Raw genomic sequence first — 24,089 nt, 5'->3', positions numbered from 1 at the left:
CATCAATAGGGGTTCCTAATCCTAATCTAGGCAAAGTGAGGATCAATGGGAGGCCCAAAACTTCACTGGTACTTAAACCACTTATGTACCCAATCCTGCCTTGTACCCCACAACTTAAAAAAAAAAAGAAGAGACACAGACACATACAGAGAAAAATTATGTGCAGATACAAGAAGACAATAGTCATCTACAAGACAAGAGGGGGCTCTCAGATGAAACCAAACATGCCAACACCCGATCTCACTTCTAATCTCCAAACTTCAAGAAAATAAATTTCTATTGGTTAGGCCATCCAGTCTGTGGTGTTTTGCTATGGCAGCCCTAGCAGACTAATTCACTGTATGACAGGAAAAAAAGAATCTAGATCTGGTGCACAGGAGCCTGACTTGAGTCATCTTGAACCACTCAGCCAGTCCCCAGCTTTGAATCAGTCCATAGAACCATTATCTCCTTAAAAGGAGAGCCAGATATCCCTTGAGTAAGAGACCTTCAATAACATTGCAAATACATCCTATACATCTGCCTCATGGGACCTGGAGAGTTTACTGAGGTACCTGCCCAAGGATAAAAGGGAAATACTCAGAACTTCTGAGGATGATTAGACATTGGCTTTGAGATCATTTTTGGGGTTCCTGGTTGCCACTGTGATCCACCAGAGGGTGATAAGTAGAAATCTCTTTTAAATTCATCTCACCAAGGGCCCAGCATATCTGTGAAAATCTCCTGTAGTTGTTTTCTCAGTTGCTAAAATGGGGATAGTTGTAAAATGGGGATAGATTTACTCTGCAGCTGATAGAAACCACACATGGACTCCATGTGTCACAGAGTGAGTACTATTATGGTAATTAAAGGCCAGATGAAAGTCTCCAGAGTTCTCCCTCCCTACCAAAACTGTAAACAAAAATCAATATTAACCTACAGGGAATCATGAAAAACTTAAAATATCCATGAGTTTTTTTTTCATATAGTCTTATCTAACTTGCCTCTTTGGCATAAGTAGAAGACAGACGGGTCTTATAGAATGATGGCAGATTGATGTAAGTTTCTTAGGCAGGGATTCTTCCAGAGGTGGCCTCAACTGAAGCATTATAGTGTCTAGCATCAGCACTACAGTGGCGACAAAGTCTGTGTTTTTCTATCCCAGTGAGCAGTGAACATAGAAGCAGGATTCTAACCACTGGCAGAGATAGTCACATTGCTTCACTGTTTTGCCTCATTGCTCTGTCAACATTCTGCTTCAGTGATACTATTTAGTTCACAGAGACCTTCATTATCTCAGTATCTCACAGGATTATTGTTCTGGTCTACTACACTGAAGGCACTGCAATAGAACTTACATGGCAGAAGGTGGCATGTATTCTAGCTGGCAAGTTAGAGGGTACCAGACAAAACCTTTTGCAATACAATTTCTGAATGTCCAGTGGTCTGGGGTATGTGACAGACGTCATCCAAAAAAAAAGAGTCAAGTTTAACAAAAAATACCTTATATGTCTTACTACCAAGAAATAAGCATAAAATTCAGTGGGGATGTTTGTGTGCTTCTCTGACCTATACAGGCAACCTGAAAGGGTAGCAGCTTGAATGATGAATAAAAATTTGTGCCTAGTGAATCAATGGTTCTGCCCAATGGGGTGGTAACTATCCAGAAGTGAATGAATGTCATGATGTGATTGATCAAGGTATAAAAGAGAAGTCTGCCAGTGGGTCCATGTGGCCTATAAAGAGAGATGGCCTGAGATACAAATATATCTGTTTATGTTCTAGAGTTGGGCAGCAAGGTAATATGGAAAGAAAAGAGGCTCTTGGAGTGACAAAGAGTCAATCTTTACCATCAAAGGGGAGGGAGAGAGGCATATAAACTGGTAACACAATATAATATAATATAATATCAAACTGCCTATTTTCACCTGCTCCCATGGTCTTACGTAAATGCCTTTTTCAAAAGCAATTTGTAAGCCACTCACCAGAAGGTCATGCCTACTTCCCCTTCAGTATTCAGTTCTGGGGCTCACGTTCTTGTATTGGTAGTTTGGATGAATGCGAGTGGTTTATGCCTTTGGGACAAAGTGTTAAATGCCAAGTAATGCTAGTGCAGGGAAAACTAGAAAGACTGGAGAAGTAACATTTGAGTTGGGTCTTAAGAGTTAAATGAAAGTTTTCTGGACAAAGAAGAAACCTGTAAAGACACAGAGGTATAGAGAACACAGATTTGCAGGAAACAGAAGGAGACAGGGCAAGAGAAGCAACTTACGGCAATCCTCAACCTTACCAAATTGTAGAATTTATCACCTATACATATAAATGTTAAGTTCCTGCTGCAAACCAGGAACTGGTTCCTACATGCTGGAGCTACAAGGGAGAATAAAAGGAGCAGAACCTGTGTTCAAGTGGCTCATACCTGTGTGGAGAGGTAGCTATTAATCAAATGGTGGGAAGGAAAATTCAGGGTGCTCATGGGCCTGTAACAAGGAGAACTGCTGACAGGATAAGCTTTCCTTGAGGAGCAGACTTTGACCAGAGAGTTGAGGGTGGCATAGGCTCTGATATGGACAAGGGCCCCAAGATGAACAGAAGGATGGAGTTCGTAAGAAAGAAATTAAGTCTGCTGTGGCTAGAACAAGAACAAAGGAAAAAGTAGTTCAAGATGGGGCTGGAAGGCAACTACCCCAGGGATCACAGCCTTCATCCTGGGGGCCTTGGAGAGATTCTTAAGGGCATTATGGAGAGGTGCATCTGATCAGACCTGGGATTTTAAAGGATCACACGAATTGAGGTGTGGACAAAATGTGGGGCACTGGCCAGAACACAGCAAGGAAGCCAGCCAGGGGGCAGCTGCAGTTGCCAGGTGCCCAGGTGAGGTGGAAGCAGACTGGTTGGTGGCTGCAGATAGAGGGACTAAGGTGTGACCCTCAAAAGATATACTCAGTTAAAGGTAACTGTTGTCAGAAGTAGGAAGGAGAGAGAACACAGCTTTTCACAGCACGTTTATTTTCAAATAGGGATATATATATATATAACTCAGCTTTTTTGTTATAAAGAGTGAACAACACAGTGTTGCATTAGCATCATTCTTGCTCCCTATGGCAATCAGCCATACTACTTATCTTACCACAAAAAAACCCCCAGCATTCATCCCGCTACGGGTCATTGGCACTCCACTAGCTGCATGAGGCAAACAGGGCTTCTCCTTGTTTGTGGTTGTACAGTTAAATAAACCAACTCAAAGGCAAATGACAAACTGAGAAAAATCATTTGCAGTTTATATAACATACAAAGCATTACTATCCTTAAAAAGCTCTCACAAACCAACAAAAATATAAACACAGAATGAGAAATATAAAGAATTTAAAGTGTGCAAATATGTATAATATCAGGATGCTCATTATACTCTTGCTTACAATAGCGAAAATATTAGATGCAATCTACATAAATTGTAGCAGTAAATTAAGAGTACAGGCATTTAATGGAATACTGTGTAGTCATTAACATGGTGATATGGACTCTGAATAGACAAAACAATCTTGAAAAAGAATAACAAAGATGGAAGACTCACACTTTCTAATTTTGAAACTTACTACAAAGTTACCATTTTCAAAATAGTGTAGTATTGGCCATAAAGATAGACATATAGACCAGTAAAACAGAATGAGAGCCCAGAATTAAGCTATCACATATATGATCGGTGATTTATGATAAGAGTGCCAAAACCATTAAATGGCAAAAGGACTGTCTTTTCAACAAACGGTGTTAGGACAAATGGTTACTCATGTGCAAAAGAATGTGGTTGGACTCTTACCTTAACGAATACATAAAAATTAACTCTAAGTAATTCAATACCTTAATGTAATGGCTATTTCTATCAAACTCTTAGAAGAAAAAAATGGGTAAAGCTTCATGACATTGAATTCAGCAATGATTTCTTGGATATGGTATCAAAAGCACAGGCAACAAAAGAAATAGATGAATTGACTGTATCAAAATTGAAAACTTTTATGCAACAAAGGAAATATATGATAAGGGGTTAATAGCCAGAAGTTATAAAGAATCACAACTTGAAAAACACAAAGACAAACAACCCAATTTAAAAGTGGGCAAAAGACATAAATATACATTTCTCCAAAGAAGATATATTAACGACCAATAAGCACATGAAAAGATGGCTCACAACACTAATCATTAAAGGAAAGCCAATCAAAACCACAATGAAATAGTGCTTCACATCTATTAGGATGGCTATTGTCAAAATAAGAGAAAATAAATGTTGGCAAGAATGTGGACAAACATCACTGATGGGAATGTAAAATGATGCAGTCACTATGGAAAAGAGGCAGTTCCTCCAAAAAAAAAAAAAAAATCAGAATTACCATATGATCCAGCAATTTCACTTCTAGGTACATATACAACAAAACTGAGAGCAGGGACTTGTACGTCAATGTTCATACAATATTCATAGTAGCAATATTCACAACAGCCAAAAAGTGGAAACAATCCAACTGTCCATTGACAGATAAACGAATAAACAAAATGTGGTATATGCTGCAATATAACAATGGAATACTATTCAGCCTCAAAAAGGAATGAAATTATGATCAATGTTACAACATGGATAAACTTTGAAAACATTATGCTAAGTGAAATAAACCAGACACAAAAGGACAAATCTTGTATGATTTCACTTATATGAGGTACCTAGAGTAGTTAAATTCATACAGCCAGAAAATAGGATGATGGTTACTAGGGACTCAGGAAAAGGAGAAATGGGAAATTATTATTTAATGGGAGTAAAGTTTCAGGTTGATATGATGAAAATGTTTTGGAGATAGATAATGGTGATAGCTGCATAACAACATGAACATACTTAATGCCACTAGAGTATACATTTGAAAATGGTTAAAATGATAAATTTTATGTTATGTATATACCACAATAAATTTTTTTAAAATAGTGATGTGGGTAAAAAAAATGCTTATAATATATTAGATAGAAAACACAGTTTACAAGATTGTATACATAGTAAGATCTCTTTTCTGTTTAAAAACAAATCAACTTTTTCCCACGAGTCCAAAAAAGGCACCCATGTGGGCTGCTCAAGACCTGAGGACCAGCTTGCATAGAGCCCACCAACACCACTGGTGACCCCATCTACTCCAGCAGTGGGGCTGTGTGAACTTTTGCTCACTGTCCAGGAGCCTAAGAATCAGCCCACCTGGGACCCACCACTGCCACCACCAGTGCCCATGAATGCCCCTTGTGGGCCCAAGGACTGGCCTGCCTGGAGTCCCCATCTCCAGAAAAGCCCTGTTATAACCTCCACAAACAACTGTAGCCTAAGCAATTAAAAAACTCACAGACACTGCTGACATTGATTATAACAGAATAAATCAAATGAAGACTACATACAACTGAGCCCACACAGAACCATAGCCAAAGAATTCTTATCCAACTGACACTAGATACATCTTCAAAAAAAAAAAACAAAAAACAAAAAACAAAAAAAAACTCTTTCCCATGAAAGCTACTCCATAAAATTGGAAGAAGCAACTGTTTGACCAATTGTAAAAACATGAATGTAGGGACATAACAAACAAGAAAAAAAGCAAGGAAACATGACACCTCCAAAGGAAAACAGTAAATCTCTAGTAACAGATTCTCCTCCAAAGGAAATCTATGAAATGGCTGAAAAGAAGCTCAAAGCAATGATCTTAAAGAAATAGTGAGATATAAGATAACACAGACACACAAGACAGATAAATCAGAAAAACAATTCATAATATGAATGGGAAACTGAACAGACATAGATATCATAAAAAAGAACCAAACAGAAATCCTGGAAGTAAAGAATTCAACGAGTAATATAAAAAATACATTTGAGAACTTCAATAATAGACTAGCTCATGGAAAAGAATTTCTGGACTTGAAGAAAAATCTTTTGAAATAACCCAGTCAGAGAACAAAAAAAGAATGATACATAAGACACCATCAAGTAAATATTCACATTTTAGAATTTCAGAAAAATAAAAGATGAGAAAATAAATAGAAAACCTATCTAATAAAATAATAGCTAAATAATTCCCATGTCTTAGGAGAAAAATAGACATCCAGAACAGGAACATCACAACCACCTGATTTCAAACTATACTATAAAGCTATAATAACAACAGCATTATATTGTTATAAAAACAGGCCCACAGACCAATGGAATAGAGAACCCAGAAATAATTCTATGTATTTATAGCCAACTATTTTTGACAGAGGTATCAGGTATACACATTAAGGAAAGGATATCTTCTTTAATAAATGGGGCAGAAAAAGTTGGATGTCTATAAGCAGAATAATGAAACTGGTCTCCTGTCTCTCACCATATACAAAAATCAACTCAACATGGATTAAAGACTTAAACATAAGACCCTAAACTAGAAAACTACTAGAAGAAAACACAGAGAAAACTCTTCCAGACATCAATCTAGGCAGAGGTTTTTTAAGTAAGACTTCAAAAGCACAGGCAATAAAACAAAAATGAAAAAATAGGACTCTATCGAACTAAAAAGCTTCTATAAAGCAAAGGAAACAATCAAAGAGTGAAGAGACAACCTGAAGAATGGGAGAAAATATTTGCAAACTATTCATCTGACAAGGGGCTAATATTCAGAATATACGAGAAAAACAACTCAATAGCAAAAAATAAATAATCTGAGTTTAAAATGTGGGAAGGATCTGTACAAACATTTCTCAAAAAAAGACAGGGAAACTCCCTCAGGTCCCCTCCCACTGTGGGAGCTTTTCTGTCCTCTCAATAAATCCTGCTTTCGAAGAAGAAGAAGAAGAAGGAAGAAGGAAGAAGGAAGAAGAAGAAGAAGACGAAGAAATACACGTGGCCAACCAGTATAGGAAAAATACTTAACATCCCTAAGCATCAGGGAAATACAAGCCATACAAACTCAAACCAAGTGAGATATCACCTCATTCCATTTAGAATGGCTACCATAAAAAAAAAAACATATAGATAGATAGATAGATAGACAGATAGATAAATAAATGCTAGCAAGGATGCAGAGAAAAACAAACTCGTATATACTGTTAGTGGAAATGTAAATTAGTACAGCCATCATGAAAAACAACATGGAGATTTTTCAAAGAACTAAAAATAGAACTATCGTTCCATCTAGCAATCCCACTCCTGGGCATTTAAATAAAAGAAAGGAAACCAGTCTACAAAAAAGATACCTGCACCCCTACGTTTATTGCAGCACTAGTCACAATAGCCAAGATATGGAATCAACCTAAATTTCCATTACTAGATGAATGGAGGAAGAAAATGTTGTGCATATACACACATAATGAAATACTATTCAACTGTTAAAAAATAAAATAAAATTCTGTCATTTGAGGCAACACAGATGATTCCAGAGGAAATTATGTTAAATAAAATAAGTCAGATACAGAAAGATAAATATCACATGTTCTCACTCATGCTGGAGCTAAAAAAAAAGAGTTCATAAAAGTAGAGAAAATTGAAGAATTAGGAGCCAAGGAGGGTAGGGGAGGAAAGAATGGAGGGAGGTTGGTTAACAAATACAAAATTACAGGTAGGTAGACAGAATAAGTTCTGATGTTCTATATAGTAAATATGGTTAACACTAATTTATTGTATATTTTCAAAAAGTTGAAAGAGAAGATTTTCCAAATATACTGTATATTTTTAAAAAGCTGAAAAAGAGGATTTTAAATGATCATTTAAGTGATACTTGAGGTGACAAATAGGCTAATTGCCCTAATTTGATCATTATATATTGTATGCATGTATCAAAATATCACTCAGCATCACAGAAGTATGTACAATTATTATGTGTCTACTAAAAATAAAAGGAAAAAATAAACATAAAAATTTAATCCTTTGAAGAATTTACAGTTTCCTTAGGAATGTTTTATTTGCTATTTTTATACATTTTGTGTACCATTAAAAGTCCTGAGGGCTTTTGGGTTAATTTTCTGTACCCAAACAAAGTATCTTCATTAGAACATATTTTTAAAATGTATCACTATACTAACATGACAGTCAGAGTCAAACATAATTGCCATCTCTATAAAGCAGAAATTTTATTTATTTTTGTCCAAAATCAAAGTGTTCTGTGCCTACCTTTTAAGGACAAGGGACTGGATCTTGTGAATTCTGTATTTGAAGGCCTGTGCTGTTTACGAACTTCCAAGTACTCCTTAACTCTTGAATCAATGGTTTCTTTTAAGAGTAAACAGACTTCCTAAAGGAAATTAAAAAATTGCATATAACTTTCTAATAGGTGCAGTGCAAAAAGTTAACATAGTATATATTAAAAGGTAACACTAAACATTTCATTTTGTTTGCTTTTTAATTTAGTGATGAACTTTGAAAGTAATGTTCTGTGTTCTCATGGATAAGACCACAGATTTAAATTCACTACTAAGGTTTGTTTGAAACCACAGTGTTGGCTCACTGTGTGATCTGGGAAATTCATTTCATGTCTCTCTGCCTCAGTTTCACATTTACAAAAGGAAGATAAAGACACTCTGCCATAAACATCAGGGTGATGAGGTGATAAAATCAGTGGGGTAAAGGATGTTTTCACGTAAATATCAATCAGTTGTTGTATAGTGACAAACAGAAGAAAGAAGTCAAATAGAGCCAACACTGGCAGGCAGCAAGGAAACCAGGGAAGTGCCCACCATGGCCATCCAGGAGACTATAGACAGGGAAGGAGCCAAGAGTCAGGGCATATCCATACACTATTGGTACAAGTGGAACAAGGAACCCAAACCAACACCTAGTTACCAACAGGCAGCCCATGTTTCTGTGAACTGTTTCATGTCTACAGACACAGTGCTGCCAGATCTTCCAATGTGCTCAAGAGGCATCCGAAACAGTGATTTTTATACAAAATTTCCTATTTTTCAAACTTGGTCTAAAATTGTTTTAAAATCTGGGTAACCTCTTTCAGGTCCCCTCCTGCTGTGGGATCTTTTCTGACTTCTTAAAAAATCCTACTTTCTCAAAAAAAAAATTTTTTTTTTAAAAAATCTAAACACTATCACTCATTAGTTTCTAGCCTCATTTTTACAAATCTACTGAAGAAGGAAAAGCGCTGAGCAGTGGGGTAAGCTGAGAATTGGACACCTGGATTTTCTTCCACACTCTTCCTGATGATCCTGTCTAGTCTGTTTCCTTTTGTTAAAACTGCACTATAGAGCCAGGTATGTCTATAATCCCAGCATTTGCGAGGCTGAGGCCGGTGGACTGCTTGAGTGCAGGAGTTTGAGACCAGCCTGGGCAACGTAGCAAGACCTCATCTCTACAAAAAGTCAAAAAATTAGCTAGGTGTTTTAGTGTACACCTATAGTCCCAACTACTTGGGAAGCTGAGATGGTGGAAGGACTGACTGAGCCCAGAAGGTCAAGGCTCCAGTGAGCTGTAAGTGTGCCACTGCACTCCAGCCTGAGTAACAGAGTGAGACCCCAACTAAAAAGAAAAATCAATAAATAAAATAAAAGTGCACTACAGTCTTTAATCAGTGGTGCAAATAATTTAACCTCTCTAAGGGAGATTAATATTTATTAGGCAACAGAAACATGGTTTTAATTAAATTTCAACATAGCATATCACAGCAAATTTCTTTACATGTCAATTATTGTATATATTGCTGATGTTTATACAAAAGAAGAACAAAAATTTAAGTCCAATCACACAATGAGAAGATACTCTGTGCAGTATTTCCTGCACTGCCAGGAAAATGTAATCTAATGTAAAAAATAACAGGGTGGGAGGGGATAAAATTGCACACAAATCTCAATTTCTTAACTTAGATTAACAGCTGATGTGTAAGGACTGATAATTCTTGTTCAATTCCCAAAGACTGCAGCAGGCTCAAAGTTGGGGTTACCTCAAACCTGTTTCGCTGGTTTCTTACAATGTCATCTCAGGTTGGTCTCTTAGAATCTTCAAAAATTAAAACAAGCACAAAGTTTTTAGTTGTTCTGAAGAGCAAAGAAGGAGAAACTTTTATAACAAATGCTTGTACCCCTCAAACAATATAGAAAATCCTTGACTTAATTCACAAATGTGAGTTTCTAGATAAAATACAAACACTGGTTTCCTCTTTCCTGCTTTTCATTTTGCAGCCCAAAGATACAGGGCCTTGTAGAATACACAGATATCCATTTACAGTTGAGTGTTTTGGCATTATTCATACAACAGAAAGGCAGCCTGGCCTCATCGTTTTTTGTGGGGTTTTTTGGACAATTAAAGAATTTTGCTTCACATGCAGAGTTCAACTATGACTGAACTTAAAAATATGTGGAAGACATACACGGAAAAAAGGATTGTTAAAATTTGGCCATAAATGCCCTATAAGGCTAGAACTAAAAATAGTATGATAAAAATAAAGCGAAGGCCCATGCACATACACTTTCTCTCTCTCGTTATGGGGCCGTCCTTCCATGAGTCAGGTTTGATGAATGAGAGGCAGACCATGTGCAACGTGGTCAAGACACTTCAGTGACTGACCATACCTCACTTAATGAAGCATTCTCTCTAGAACCAGAACAATGCATCAAACAAACACACAAACAAACTCCCAGCTACATTTGAGGTGCAGATGAGAAGACCAAGTTAAAGTCAGTGGGCAAGAGAGAGATACAGAGGGCACCTCTAGGCTAACTGGGGCTTGTGTTCGCTTCCTTGAGTTTACAAATGGAACAGTCTGAGTTCGACTGTTTGGGTACAAAGACTTCCCGTGCTGAACTCAAAGTAAACATCGGTCTAATACATGTAATTAGCTCCTTTTTCTAAAAAGGAACTGGTTATTCTTAGGCTTTCACTAGGTAAAGTGACTGTTAAAATGCAAACAAATTGGTCACTCATGAAATCCACACCATGAGATGATCTAATGATAAAAAAGATGAATGCCTTGGGAACACACCACACAGGCTAGTTGCATCCTTTCCTCAACTAGCACTTCTGCTTTCTTACACACAAGTTATCTCAGAACAATATTAATAGTAGTGAACTCATAACTTAAAGGAGTAGAAGCAGCAAACTGACGACTTTGCCTCGAGAGGAAAGCTCGATTTGCTGGAACGACCTGTCCTCTTGCAGCCGCCGCAGTTGTGCTGCCCTGCAGGTCCTGTCGTGCACTGCACATCTTTGCTAAGTCATGTCTTGCTGCCTCAAGTAGGTACTAGGTGGAGCCACACTGCTGCATATGGCTCTTTTAATAAAAAAAGAAACCTAGCCTCACGCTTTGGATAGGAGGTGACTCACACTCCCATGGCTTTATTTTAAAGCATTCCAGGCCAGGCACAGTGGCTCACTCCTATAATCGCAACATTTAGGGAGGCCCAGGCAAGAGGATTCCTTGAGCCCAGGAGTTTGAGATTAGTCTAGGCAACATAGGGAAACTTTGTCGCTACAAAAAAAGTTTTAAAAATTAGCTGGGCGTGGTGGTACACGCCTATAGTTCTAGCTATGCAGGAGGCTGAGGCAGAAGGATCACCTGAGCCCAGGAGTTTGAGGCTGTGGTGAACTGTGATCAAGCCACTGTATTCCAGCCTGGGTAACAGAGTGAGACCATGACTCAAAAAAGAAAAAAGAAAAAATCCAAATCAACCAAATCTTGGGCAAAATGGAATAAATATCCACAAAAAAGATCTAAGGCTGAGGTGGTAATGATGGGAGAGAATGGAAACAATGCATTCTAGAACACATTAATGTAAGTCAAGTCAGAAGCTTTCAGGTAGGTCCTCTCAGGTGAGTATTAGTCATGTTGGGGAAATGAATGGCCTGTTTTGAATCATGGGGACATATACTAGTAAGCTAAAGTGTGGACTTACATGAAGGTGAGTGGCAGTAGGAGATGCCACTCTGCTAAATATTTAAGGCCTGTGGAGGAGAGGCCACAGTTCTTTATTTACCTGAGTGATATATCCCATCAGACTGAGCCTCCTCACGCCTTCCTTCTCTCAGCTTTGGGTTACCAAGTATTCTTTGCAAAATAATGACGGCAAAGTCCTGATGGTACTGCCTTTTGATTAAAAATGTATTACCCTGTTCGAGGTTTTTTTTTGGGGGGGGGGCGGATTTCTTTTTCTAGTAATCTCCAAAAGCTTACTGAAAACAATTGTCACAGGAAAGGGTTGTTTTTGCTGTTGTTGTCTGGTTGTTTGCTTGATTTTTATCACTATCACTAGTTTCTTCTGTATATATTACCTTAAAAAAAAACTTACTTTTATTTCTCATTTTAAAAAGCACTTGCAATAAGAGAACATGGAGGACACAAAATGTGGTATTTTGAAAGTTATGTAAAAGCCATCACCTGGCTGTCCCTACTCACTAGAGAGCAGGAAAAAGAAGCAAGGTATACGATGAAAACTAAACGTGCTTTGTAAGCCTCCTTAACAGCAGCATTTGGGAGGACAGCAGAAATTTAGGACCAGGAGGGAACTTGGACAGCATGTAGTCAAACACCTTCATTTGCAGATGAGGAGGCTGAGGCCCAGGATGTCCAACACAATACTTCTCAGCACATGGCCTTTCGCTTTCCCGACTGACCAATGTGGGAGAAGAAACACACTCAATTATCTCCTCATTTGTCAAAGGCCCATGATCATAAAAGGATGATAGAAAATAAACAATGAGGCTTTAAGACAGGCGTGAGGATCAGCCTCGAGTGAACCTCCACACCTATTCCAGGTGCTCAGTCCATCCTTTACAACCAGCCAGGTTAAAATCCCTGTTTACCTGGAATAGTCATTTTAACTACTTCTTTTCTTTTTTTTAGAAAATAGGATTTATTAAGAAGACAGAAAAGCTCCCACAGCCAGAGGGGACCTGAAAGAGGTTGCCTCTTCTTTTCTTTTTAACGTAGAGAATCCCTTCCCACAAAACACAGAGGTGGAAAATATTATGTGAAGTGCAAGAATGTGTCAGTTTCTGAAGGGGGAAAAAAGTAGGTATATGTGTGTCTATCATTGAAAATAAAATTGTTTTTGGTACCACCCAATATTTTTTTCCCCATTAATAATAATGAAAGTTGGAAAGAACTAATATTTTTTCTAGTAGCAGCAGCTCCTTGCATGCAAACAGTAAAACATTTTGTCCTACCTCTTTCTTCTGTTCAGAAAACCAGCTGGTATCTGTGTTTGAACCTTGTGGCACTACATGAAGATCTACCAGGACAGCAAAATTCCCACACTGAAAGACATTAATATTAGGCAGAGTCAGTTGTCTGTGCAGCTCAGGCCCAGCAAACAATGAGAGAAAATCTCACAAATTCCTATGCTGTTGCTCATGATGAAATGGCAACAAAGTTCACTACTAGACAGAACTCTTAATATGGGAGAGGGATACAGGTCATAACCTACTGCTTCTCCTGTGTTTAAAATTTATGGTGGAAATGTTAAGGAGAAACGCAATGTTAATAAGGACAGGAAAGACAAAATATCTCTTTCTGGGCTGCACCTCAAAAAGGGATGCCCAGAGGCAGCTAGAAGACTGTAAAACTCAAAGAAGTTAGGTCAGCACAAGGTAGGCTCCAGAAAAAAAAAATTCCATCCACAGCCAGGGAAAATGATTTCTTCTAAGTAGGAAAGAACAGATATAAGCTGCTGCATTTTTAATTTATTTCCTTTCCTTCTTTCTTTCTTTTTTTTCTTAAGTGAGAAAAGGTTTTACTATGTTGCCCAGGCTGGTCTTGAACTCCTAGACTCAAGTGATGTTTCCACTTTGGCCTCATAAGTATCTGGGACTGCAGGTGTATACTACCATAGTCAGTGAGCGATTGCATTTTCAGAGGAACAAAAAGACTGGCAGATGATATAGCTTGGATAGAAATAAGAATGAGAAAGGACCAAGAAGAGAAAGGCAGATACTGAGTGCCAGTTATGAAAACTGAAGAAATTTTCATTAAGAGATGCTACAAAACTGGACAAAGTCTGCCTCCATTCTTCTTCTATAAGCTAGCACTGTCCAACATTTTTGAAAAAACCGAAATATTCTATGTCTATGCTGTTCAACAGGATAGCCTGTAGCCACATGTGGTTGCTGAGCACTTGAAATGTGGCTACTGCAACCAAAAAGGTAAAATTTTAATTGAATTTAATTCAATTTATTATGGCTAGTGGCTAAGTATTGGAAGCACAGGCATAGACCCTATGAAAAGCTTTAGCCTTATAAATCCTCATACCTTGTGAGTAAAGTAATTCCTGAGAATCACAAGATAACTGTGAACGGACAAATTTGGAAACAAATGGGAGACCAAGATTGTAGCTTATATATATATATAAGTGTATATATAATTAAGTGTATATATATATATATATATATATATACACTTAATTTTGTACTATAATTCAATGGAGAAATGAAAGTAGTTCCAACAAATGATGTTGGAACATCAGAAATAAATATAAAAAGAAAACGAAACTGGACATCTGCTTCATGCCATACACAAAATTTAATATAAGATGGATCATAGACCTAAACATAAAAGCCAAAACTACCTTTTTAACTTTATAGTAGAACAAGATTTCTTAAACAGGATCCAGAAAGCACCATATATTGAGGAAAAATGGTTAAATTCAACATTGTCAAAATTAAAAACTTCTGTTCCTCCAAAAAAACACCATTAATAAAATGAATGAATGTGTATGCCAGACTGGGAAAAATGTATTCATAAATACATATATCTGGCATAAAGGACCATTATCCAAAATATGTAAAGAACTTCTACGAATCAACATTAAAAAACAAACTACCCAAACTTGAACATTACTTTACAAATAAGATAAACAAATGGCTAATAAGCCCATGAAGAAGATGTTCAATATCATCAGTCATCAGGCAAAAGAAAATTAAAACCATCAAGAGATACAACTATGATACCCACAAAAGGACTAAAATTTAAAAGACTAGCACAACACTAAATGCTGGCAAGGATATGGAGCAATTCAAACTCACACTTTCCTGATGGAAAATGGTTTAACCACTTTGGCAAATGGTTTGTCAATTTCCTACAGTTAAACATATATTTATTTACCAGCTGAGTCAAAACTTCCACCTCAGGCTATTTACCCAAGAGAGAGAAAGAGAATATTGGACTTATAAACAAATGTTCATGGAAGTGTTATTCATAATAACCCAAACTGAAGACAATCAAAAGGTCTCTACCGACAAGAGAATAAACAAACTGTGGTAAATTCATGCAGGGGGATGCTACTCAACACACTACCGACGTACACCAAATGGTTAGTCTCAAAGTATCAGGTCAAGCAAAAGAAGTCAGGTCAAAAAAGTACATACTATATGTTTCCTTTTTTGGAGGAGACAGGGGAGTCAGGGTCTCACTCTGTTACCCAGGCTGGAGTACAGTGAGAGGCACGGTCACAGCTCACTGCAGCCTCCATTTCCTGGGCTCAAGTGATCCTTCCGCCTCAGCATCCCAGTAAACTGGGTCTATAGGCGTGCACCACCACACCTGGCTAATTTATATAAAATTCTAAAGCAGCAAAACCAATGTATGGTGAAAGAAATCAGAAAGGAATTGAGAAAGAACTGGCACAAAGGAATTTTGTGTGGTGTTGAGAATTTTCTGTATCTTGATAGAGCACCTTAGGTGAACCCCCAAGATCAGTTTCTTCACAATATATAAGCTATATATCGGTAACAAATAATCTTTAGACACTGTGTAAAATGCATTCATATTTGTTGGTAGTTGTTAAAACTATAGTTATTATGCCCCTGAAAATGTGCAGGTCTTTTGAGTGTGAGACCAAAATGAAGTTCACTGGGTGATAAACCATGAAGCTTGATGAAAGATGGTCTCCTATGACGACCAACAGTGCACTGTGAACCCGCTCAGTTGCAGCACACTAATTTTATTTTATTTTAATGAAAGAGAATATTAGAATGCAATAAAAAATATCAATGTGTCACATGGTAAGATCAGGAATTGTTTTGTGAAACCTAAGTATGTGTGCACTGAGTTATGATAGAAAGCCTATTTCTTATTGTGGGTTATGGTAAAAAATGTTAAAAAACCATACTCATGTATACTGTTACTTTTAGTTTCTTCTCAACTGTTGATTCAACCTTTAAGGAGTATGCTGCCACCAGGTGGAGGTCTCATGCCACAACTACAAGACCTTGTCAGGGGATATTAACCTTTCGTGTGCCATAGGCAGCTTTAGTCATCTGTGAAGCTGAGGAAACTTGCTCAAAATAATGTTTTTAAATGCATAAAACACAACATATAGAATTTATTTTTAAAAAACAATTACAATGAAGTACAGCTACCTAAACAAAAGACAACAAACTAGTGATATAGTAATGTATACACTTGTTTATTAAGGCATTGAATCTTGTCACAGTAGTAAATCTAGTGACTACCATAAGCTGAAGTAGCGATGGGCATAAATGATATGTTCAGTTATCTACAATAACTATAATATGAAAAGAGCTACAATTTCTAATGATGACAAATATTGAGAACTATTGTGTTTTGATTCCTACCTTTATAATAAAAAGAAAACATTTATTAGAACTTGATCAAAATAAAGATGAACCTTTTTTTCCCCATCCAAGTTCACCAAAACTCTGAATTCTGTTGCAGGTCCCCTGAAGCTCCCAGGATTCTGGAATAAAAGCCCTTCCAAAGTGGAAGATACCTCACATATATTTGACCAGGGTTTCCTACAGGTGCTCTGCCCTGATTCTTCTGCCTAAACCAAGTTCTCTGCTACCTTTTCATTAGAGGCAAAAAAAAAAAAAATTCTTAAAATAATTAAAAATAGTGAAGGTTAAATAACTAGAGTTGATATTGTAATAGTAGCTTTCTATAGAATTAACATAGTAGGTCTAATTTGGTATTTTTCTCACCACTTTGTGACTTTGATCACAAGTAATCTACTCTAATTTTGATTACAAACACTGATTGGAATGTCTTTTTAAAAAATAAATCGACTCTTACTCTGGTGATCAAACTTTCCCAGGGTTTCTAGAAGATTCCACCACTTGGCCAGACAGTCCCCTCCCGCACAGCGAGCTCCGCCACTGCAGCTGGCAGTTAGGCAGTTGAGTTCTCCAGTGTGAGCTCTCTCCAAATCCCACACTAATCAGAGGAAGAGGTACGTTGCCTTTCTAAAGTTCCCTGCTCTCCAAGCTTTGCTTCTTCCATGAGTAAACAGAAGTGAAAGAAAAAAATAAAATAAATAAAAGCTTCTTACCACTGGCAGGAGTACAGCCTCCCTTTCTCCTCTTCCTTAATTAGGAGGCTATTACTATTCTCAGAAGACAGACTCTTCAGCTCTTTTCTGAGAGGAGCAACACGGTGACCATCACTTCTTTCCCAGGCCAGAGCTGGTCATTTTGCAGAAGCCAAGTGACCTCTTTAACAGCCACACACAGGTAGCTGGTAACAGCTTTATATCCCATGGGCAGGGCTGTGAATCCACGGGCCAGGGCCTGGTCTAGCTTCTACCCCCTCTACACAGAGGGTCCCGCTAAAAACCTGGGAGTCACTCCTCACTCCTCCCCTTCCCTAACCCTCCAGAATCGGTCATGCATCTTGTCCATTTTATTTTTGAAACAGCTCTCAAACACTCCCTCTGCTCTTGTTCCGCTGCTCACTTGGAAAATTAGAGCCACTTCTACAGGTATCCCAGATGAACTCTCGATGCCGGGGGTAGTCTCTAATGTACAAATCGGATGAGTGCACTCCTGCTGGGCTCAGAGCAGCTCATTACAAGCCTCTGATGGGGCCCCACCTCTCTGTCTCCTGTGCACCTGAATTTTCACTCTTGACTTAGAACGTGCCTCGCCACTCCCTTGCTTGGTGAGCTCCTATGCATCCTCCAATCAACAGGAGTGTGGCCATCTCTGTGAAGTTCTTGGGAACAGTTCCTCCCTCCCTCCCCTGGATCAGACATATTCTTCCTGGGCTTATTTATTTCTGCATTAAGTGACTGGTCTGTGCAGAGACCTTACTAGACCATCAGCTCCTTGGAGACAGGTCAGAACCTCTGCTGACTGTATCCCCAGTGATTCGCACTGTACCAGCTCACAGTGAATGCTTAATATTGAATGAAAGGAGAAATAACTAATGAACACGTGACAGCACAAGTTAGTCCTGAGTTTAGAGCAAATCACAGCCTTGGCTGCAAAGTGAGGGCACTAAGTCCCTACTGGGGTCAAGGCTACTCCTATCCAGCCCAGGGCACTGATGCATCACACAGTAACTTCCTCTCTCCTTATTCTGGAGTGGCAACAACTATGTCATCACCAGTGACATTTTCATTGTCATTTTTCATATTTTGCAAAAAGGGAATACAAGGATCCTAGGATTACTTCACCATAAACTCACTGCCAGTGAGCACGTTGGCTATTTTTCCTATCTCTTTCTTAAGAATTCCAGAGATGCAACTTAACTTGTACTATTTCCATGGCTTCAGAGGCGGCAGACTTTATCTTCTGATATTACATTAAGTATAAAATAAAGGTGAAAATATTAACGTTTCTCACTCATGCAGACACCTCTGGAGAAGGTTCAGAATTCTGAGAGATGTGGAAGGGTCCCCACATTCTCTTGCTCACTCATTTTTTCATTCCTTAAATACTTGTGAGTTTCACAGGAACCCAGCCTGACCCTGACAGAGAGAGGCGCAGCAACAGGGCACTGTGGCATGTTTAACCACAGCACACCCAGCACCAGAGGTAGCCGAGTGACAGCTCTGCCTGAGGGGGCCAGGGAAGGGGAGGCGGTGTCTCAGCAAAGTCCTGAGGAACAGGGCAAGTGGTGCAGAAAGAAAAATGAACAACGCCCACGCAGAGGCAGTGGCCTGACTAGTTCGACATGCGCTGGGAATAGAAAACAGTCTTACAATTTGGAAACACAGGGTAATGTCGGCAGATAAGGTGAACAGGGCAGGGGAGCTCAGGCCACAAAGGAGCCCTAGACAGGCTGAAGAGGCCGAGGAAACCGGTGGGCTACAGGGCTCTCTCAAGCAGGAGTGTGGAGCATGGGTGGGTGAGGGGAAATCACTGGAGCCAGGTAGACGGGCTCAAAGCCACCATAAGAACCCAAATAAGAGGCAATGGAAAGTGACCCTGAGGTGCAGAGGAAGGGGCGGATTCGAGGGATACTGAGAAGACAGAAGGAAGAGGATGTGGTTGGGTGTGAGGGAGAGGAAGAGGAAGGATGAGGCCCAAGATATGTAAGCAGTTTCTACCACACCTAGGGGGCTGGCCAGAGGCAGCTTGCATCCTTGGGTCTGTTGCTGAGACTATACACCCACCTGGCATTAAGGGTCTAAGGTAGCTTCAAGAAATAAGGCAAAGATTAAAACTAGAGAAAATATAAGAACAAGAGTAAGAAAATAAAATGAAGTCAATTACTAATACTAAATCTGGAAAGAGTTTCTCCTGAAGAGCTTCATAAAAACAAAACAACAACAATAACAACAAAACCCCAAACAAAAAACAACAGCAATTTTCTTTCTAACAAACACATGAAGAAATGCTCAACCTCACTAATCATCAGGGAGATGCAAATCAAAACCACACTGAGATACCACCTAACTCCAGTCAGAATGGCAATTATCAACAACTCAAAAAATAACAGCTGCTGGAGAGGGTGTGGTGAAAAGGGAACACTTCTACACTGTTGGTGGGAGTGTAAACTAGTGCAACCTCTGTGGAAAGCAGTGTGGCGATTCCTAAAAGCTCTAAAAATCGACCTTCCATATGACCCCGCAATCCCCCTACTGAGAATATACCCTGAAGAACTCAAATCACTCTATAAAAAAGATACCTGCACACGTATGTTTATCGCAGCATTGTTCACAATAGCAAGAACCTGGAAACAACCATGCTGCCCATCAGGAGGACTGGATTAAAAAAATGTGGTACATATACATGATGGAATACTACGCAGCCATAAAAAAGAACAAAATCATGAATTTCGCAGCAACCTGGATGGAACTAGAGTCTATAATACTGAGTGGCCTCTCACAGAAACAAAGATCCGAGTATCACATGTTCTCACTCATATAATGGACCTTGAACATCCAATGTAATACTATAAGAAAATGACTGACGGTACTAGGAAACTATGGGGGGGAGGGAGATGGGATTAACAGTAGCAAATATCTGTCTGGGGACGGGGAAACACCTCTTATCAACAGGGTGCCTGAATGAAACGTAATTGTATACCTAACGCTTAACTGTACCCCACAAAACCATAATAAAAAATATTTTTAAAAAAATTTTCTTTCTAGAGTATCCACTTTACAAAAAGGTTTAGAAAAAATAGGGGATATTTTCATATTATGACAAACTGCATATATCTTGCAGCATGAAATGTAAAAGTCATATGACTTCCAAAGCGAAACCTCAGTTTAAAATAATGAGTAGCATTTACAGAGCACCTATGTTCCAGGCATTATGCTAAGTTTTACCCACAGTACTCTATTTAATCCTCGCTACTCTTGTGAAGGAGCACAACTATTATTCACATTTCATAGATAAGGAAGTTGAATCGGAGAAGGTAAGATCTAGCTCAAGAATACACATGTAGTGAGTGACAGACCTGGGAACCAAATCCAGATACATGAGTCTCCAGAGCCTACTGCTGGATATTATGCTGAAAAAACTATCCCCATGTGGAAGGCCACCCAGGGCACACTTCCAGATCCCACGTGGGGGCACATTCAGGCTGCCTAGCCTGGAGCCCACTCCCCTTTATTTGAGAACTGGCTCCTATATCCTCTAGGTAAGTGATGCTGTAAGCCATGTTTGTGCTATAAAACCATATCCCTGAGCGGGTAAAAGTGGATGTGCCACCTCCCTTCTCTAGCATAAGTTTCTATATATATGAGCCTGGTGACTGAACCAGAAATTAGAACAGGGGCCTTCAACTCCGTTTGTTGGGCAGCTTGATTCTGTGCTTGAATGGAGGTCCTGAGAGCTAAGATACTGAAGCTGCCACTGTGGGACACCATGTTGGAGCAAGAGTGCAGTGAAGTAGTGAAAACCCTCTGCAGGCAGAGGAGTGGCAAGGAGAAAGACGGATAAAGAGCAGATGAGAACAGCAATAAATCACATGGGAGGTGGGGTAGAGCTGTTGGGAAAGAAGAGGGGTCTCTGGACATTGAGAACCGCTATCCAGAAAGTTAAAAGCTGAAGAATGGTCAACATAAGTATGTTGTCAATTTGACCTCCTTGGCCCGGTCCTCATATAAAATACTGGCCCAAGAATTCCAAGCTTGGGGTTCATATTCAAGAAAAAAACCTAGCACACATTTTGCATGGCATATACAATACACTAGCAGATGGTCAGGTCAGGAGATGGGAGAATAAAGAGTCATTCTGTTGGAATATGCTACATCCTTAGACAATTGTGAAAACTTATTAATGGTGAAGAAGTTGGCAACAATAGTTAAGATTCATTGAGCACTTGTGTGCCAGGTATTGCATCAAGCCCTTTCTGACATTATTGCATTTAATTTTTGTGACAACCTAGAGAGGCAGAAACTATTACCACTCAGTGTTCTGGAAACACTGAGAAACTTAAGAGCACTCTTTCTCTTTTAGAAGATCCCTGGTGATCAAGGCTGGGTTTTGTTTGGTGTGGTGCCTTGCCAACCTGGCAATACTTGTCAGGTTGGGCACAGGGAATACGCCATAATCATAGTAATGAATTAGACACAGCCTGAATTTGAAATCACAGCATACAGAGAAGGTCTGGAGAAACCTTATGATGACAGGTGAAACAGGTGAATGGCCTAGCCCAGGAAGTCCAAAAACCACAAATCTCTTCCGACAATGCCCCAGTTTAGGAATAGATGTGCCAACTCCCTTCTCTAGTGTCAGTTTCCTTACGTGTAAAGTGAGTGGCCCCAACTCAATCTCCTTCAAGGTACTTTCCATTCTAAGATCCCATATCCTGGTTGTTTGGGTTTGCAGCCGTTCACTTGGGTTCTGCCAGCACACAAAGTGTCTGTCCTCCTGTGAGGTTACAAAAGAGCCACACGGGGACTGATCTTGTACTGTCCTGTTAGTCCACTATGGGCCACCCAAGCACAGCAGTAAAATCTACTGCTACTCTGAAAAAAATAGCAAAAGATCACATTTCCTGCTGTGCTGACCTCTGTGGGCAGGATTTAGTCTTGGTAATGAATGACAGAAAATGCCAGTCATTTTCTGACACAGATCTGACTTCAAACCTGGCCCTAAGCCTCAGTGGCTCCGAAATGCTAAGTTCCTCCAATGTAAAATGGGACAATAATGAAAAATAACTCATGCAGATGTTTTGAGGATTACATGAGAGAATTTCTGTACCATGCCAGCCGCATGAAGGGCCCATGGCTAGAAATCATAGCATGAGCCACAGGAACTGGGCAAGCTCAGTGGAGCTGGCTGAGGCAAAAACCTTAGCAACCAGTGAGCTCTTCCCCCAAAGCATTTCTCAACCCTTCAGGCAGGATTAAGCTCTTCCCTTGGTTCACACTTCTGTTGTGGAACTCACTACAGGCTGTAAACACGACCATGTATACCCGTCTCCTACCGAATGGCCTCTGTAGAGACATTACCTTCTGTTACCTTCAGTTATCAGTGCTTAGTACCGGGTCTGGCACATCGATGGTTGTGAAGAATTAAATAAACGAAAATGAGGCCAGGCACAGTGGCTCATGCATGTAATCTCAGCACTTTGGGAGGCTGAGGTGGAAGGACTGCTTGAGCCCGGGAGTTCAAGACCAGCCTGGGCAACACAGTATTTGTCTCTACAAATATATTTTTAAAAATTAGCCAGGCATCGTAACTTATGCCTGTAGGCCCAGGTTTTTGGGAGACTAGGTTGAAGGATTACCTAAGCCCAGGATGTCGAAGCTATGGTAAGTCATGATACTGGTACTCCAGCCTGCGCACAGAATGAGACCCCAACTCAAAATAAACAAGAAGGCAAGTAAGTAAATAAATAAATGTGAACGTTAAATGAATGAAAACATATCAGTGATAAAAATGTCTTAAGTAGCTGCCTTACTCTCTCTCTCTAGGAAGGATTACCTCCCTCTCATCTGCATCCTGAACTTAGAACAAAAAACACCACAGATTCAAGCTCACAGTGTACAACTAAGGTTGTCTCATATATGCACAGAATACTACTACCCATGAGACAGGCGCGAATGCCCACTGCTCTAAGCTGAAATGACTATTTTCTCAGCTTTTGATCAGTCAGGCGGAACAAGGTGCAAGTACGAAACCCTGGCTGAGATGTGAATTCAAGCCTATTAAAGGGAACTTCCTTGGTTGCAAATGGGTGACCGGTTCTTTAATTCAAGATTTTCTGGTTGAAAGGGATGCTAGGGAGCGTGTGACCTGTCTGAGGTGAAAAGGACTCAGGATGGGGGGTGGTGGGCTTCTGTCTCCTGTCTGGTGTCTGTTGTGAGACCTCTGACTACAGGTCAAGAATGTGCAACTTCCCAGTCACTTGTTTGTCACAACAGATTTATTACTAAGGCTAGGGAGAGATTCTACAAAGATAAGGAGCAAATCACAAAGAAATGAGAAAGAAAGATGGGAAAGGCAGAGCAAAGGGTTTTAATAGCAGCCACTAAGAGAAGGAGAATAATCAAGCCAGAGGCTGTGATGTCCTTCAGGCAATTGTCTCTGGTCTCCAACCAAAAAAAGTTTTGTGTTTGACCTAGAGTGCTGTACGGTGGCTCCCAGTCTTCCCGGGTAAGACAGGAGAAAGGCAGAAAAGTACTGCTGGGAATAAGGCAATGGCCGATAAACGTCTACAAAGGGATGCTTAAATTTTACACATGCCACTGGAACCTTCGGGTGGAACTCGAAGCTAACTTTCAGACTTTAAAATCCATCACTGCATACAGAGCGCAGCTAGGAGCAGGCTCTCAGAAGCTTCCTTTGTAAGAAAGGGATTGGCAGTAGCAGGATACTGCTAGGGTGGGGTGTGGGGGGGACACAATATCAATAAGGGTACCTGATCTCAAACCACACAAAGAGGGGACCAAAGGGAGGTCCAAATGTTACCTGTACAATGTCCACTTGT

The 24,089-nt window shown here is 39.5% G+C and overlaps 1 protein-coding gene across 1 annotated transcript in view; it reads right to left on the bottom strand.

Moving 5' to 3' along the window:
- The window catches only part of SLX4IP (SLX4 interacting protein), a 189,072-nt gene that overhangs the window by 53,654 nt on the left and 111,329 nt on the right, over positions 1-24,089 (bottom strand). Inside the window, exons 3-4 of the mRNA XM_008059582.1 lie at positions 13,130-13,219; positions 8,138-8,258 (exon numbers count right to left, since the gene is read on the bottom strand). Of these exons, the coding sequence (XP_008057773.1) occupies positions 8,138-8,258; positions 13,130-13,219 (211 nt within the window). The remainder of the gene's footprint in view (positions 1-8,137; positions 8,259-13,129; positions 13,220-24,089) is intronic.

Source organism: Carlito syrichta, unplaced genomic scaffold (assembly GCF_000164805.1).
Source record: "Carlito syrichta isolate Samal-C Ts95f unplaced genomic scaffold, Tarsius_syrichta-2.0.1 Scaffold304264, whole genome shotgun sequence".
Taxonomy (NCBI): Eukaryota; Metazoa; Chordata; class Mammalia; order Primates; family Tarsiidae; genus Carlito; species Carlito syrichta.
This window is presented reverse-complemented; position numbering and strand designations above follow the sequence as displayed.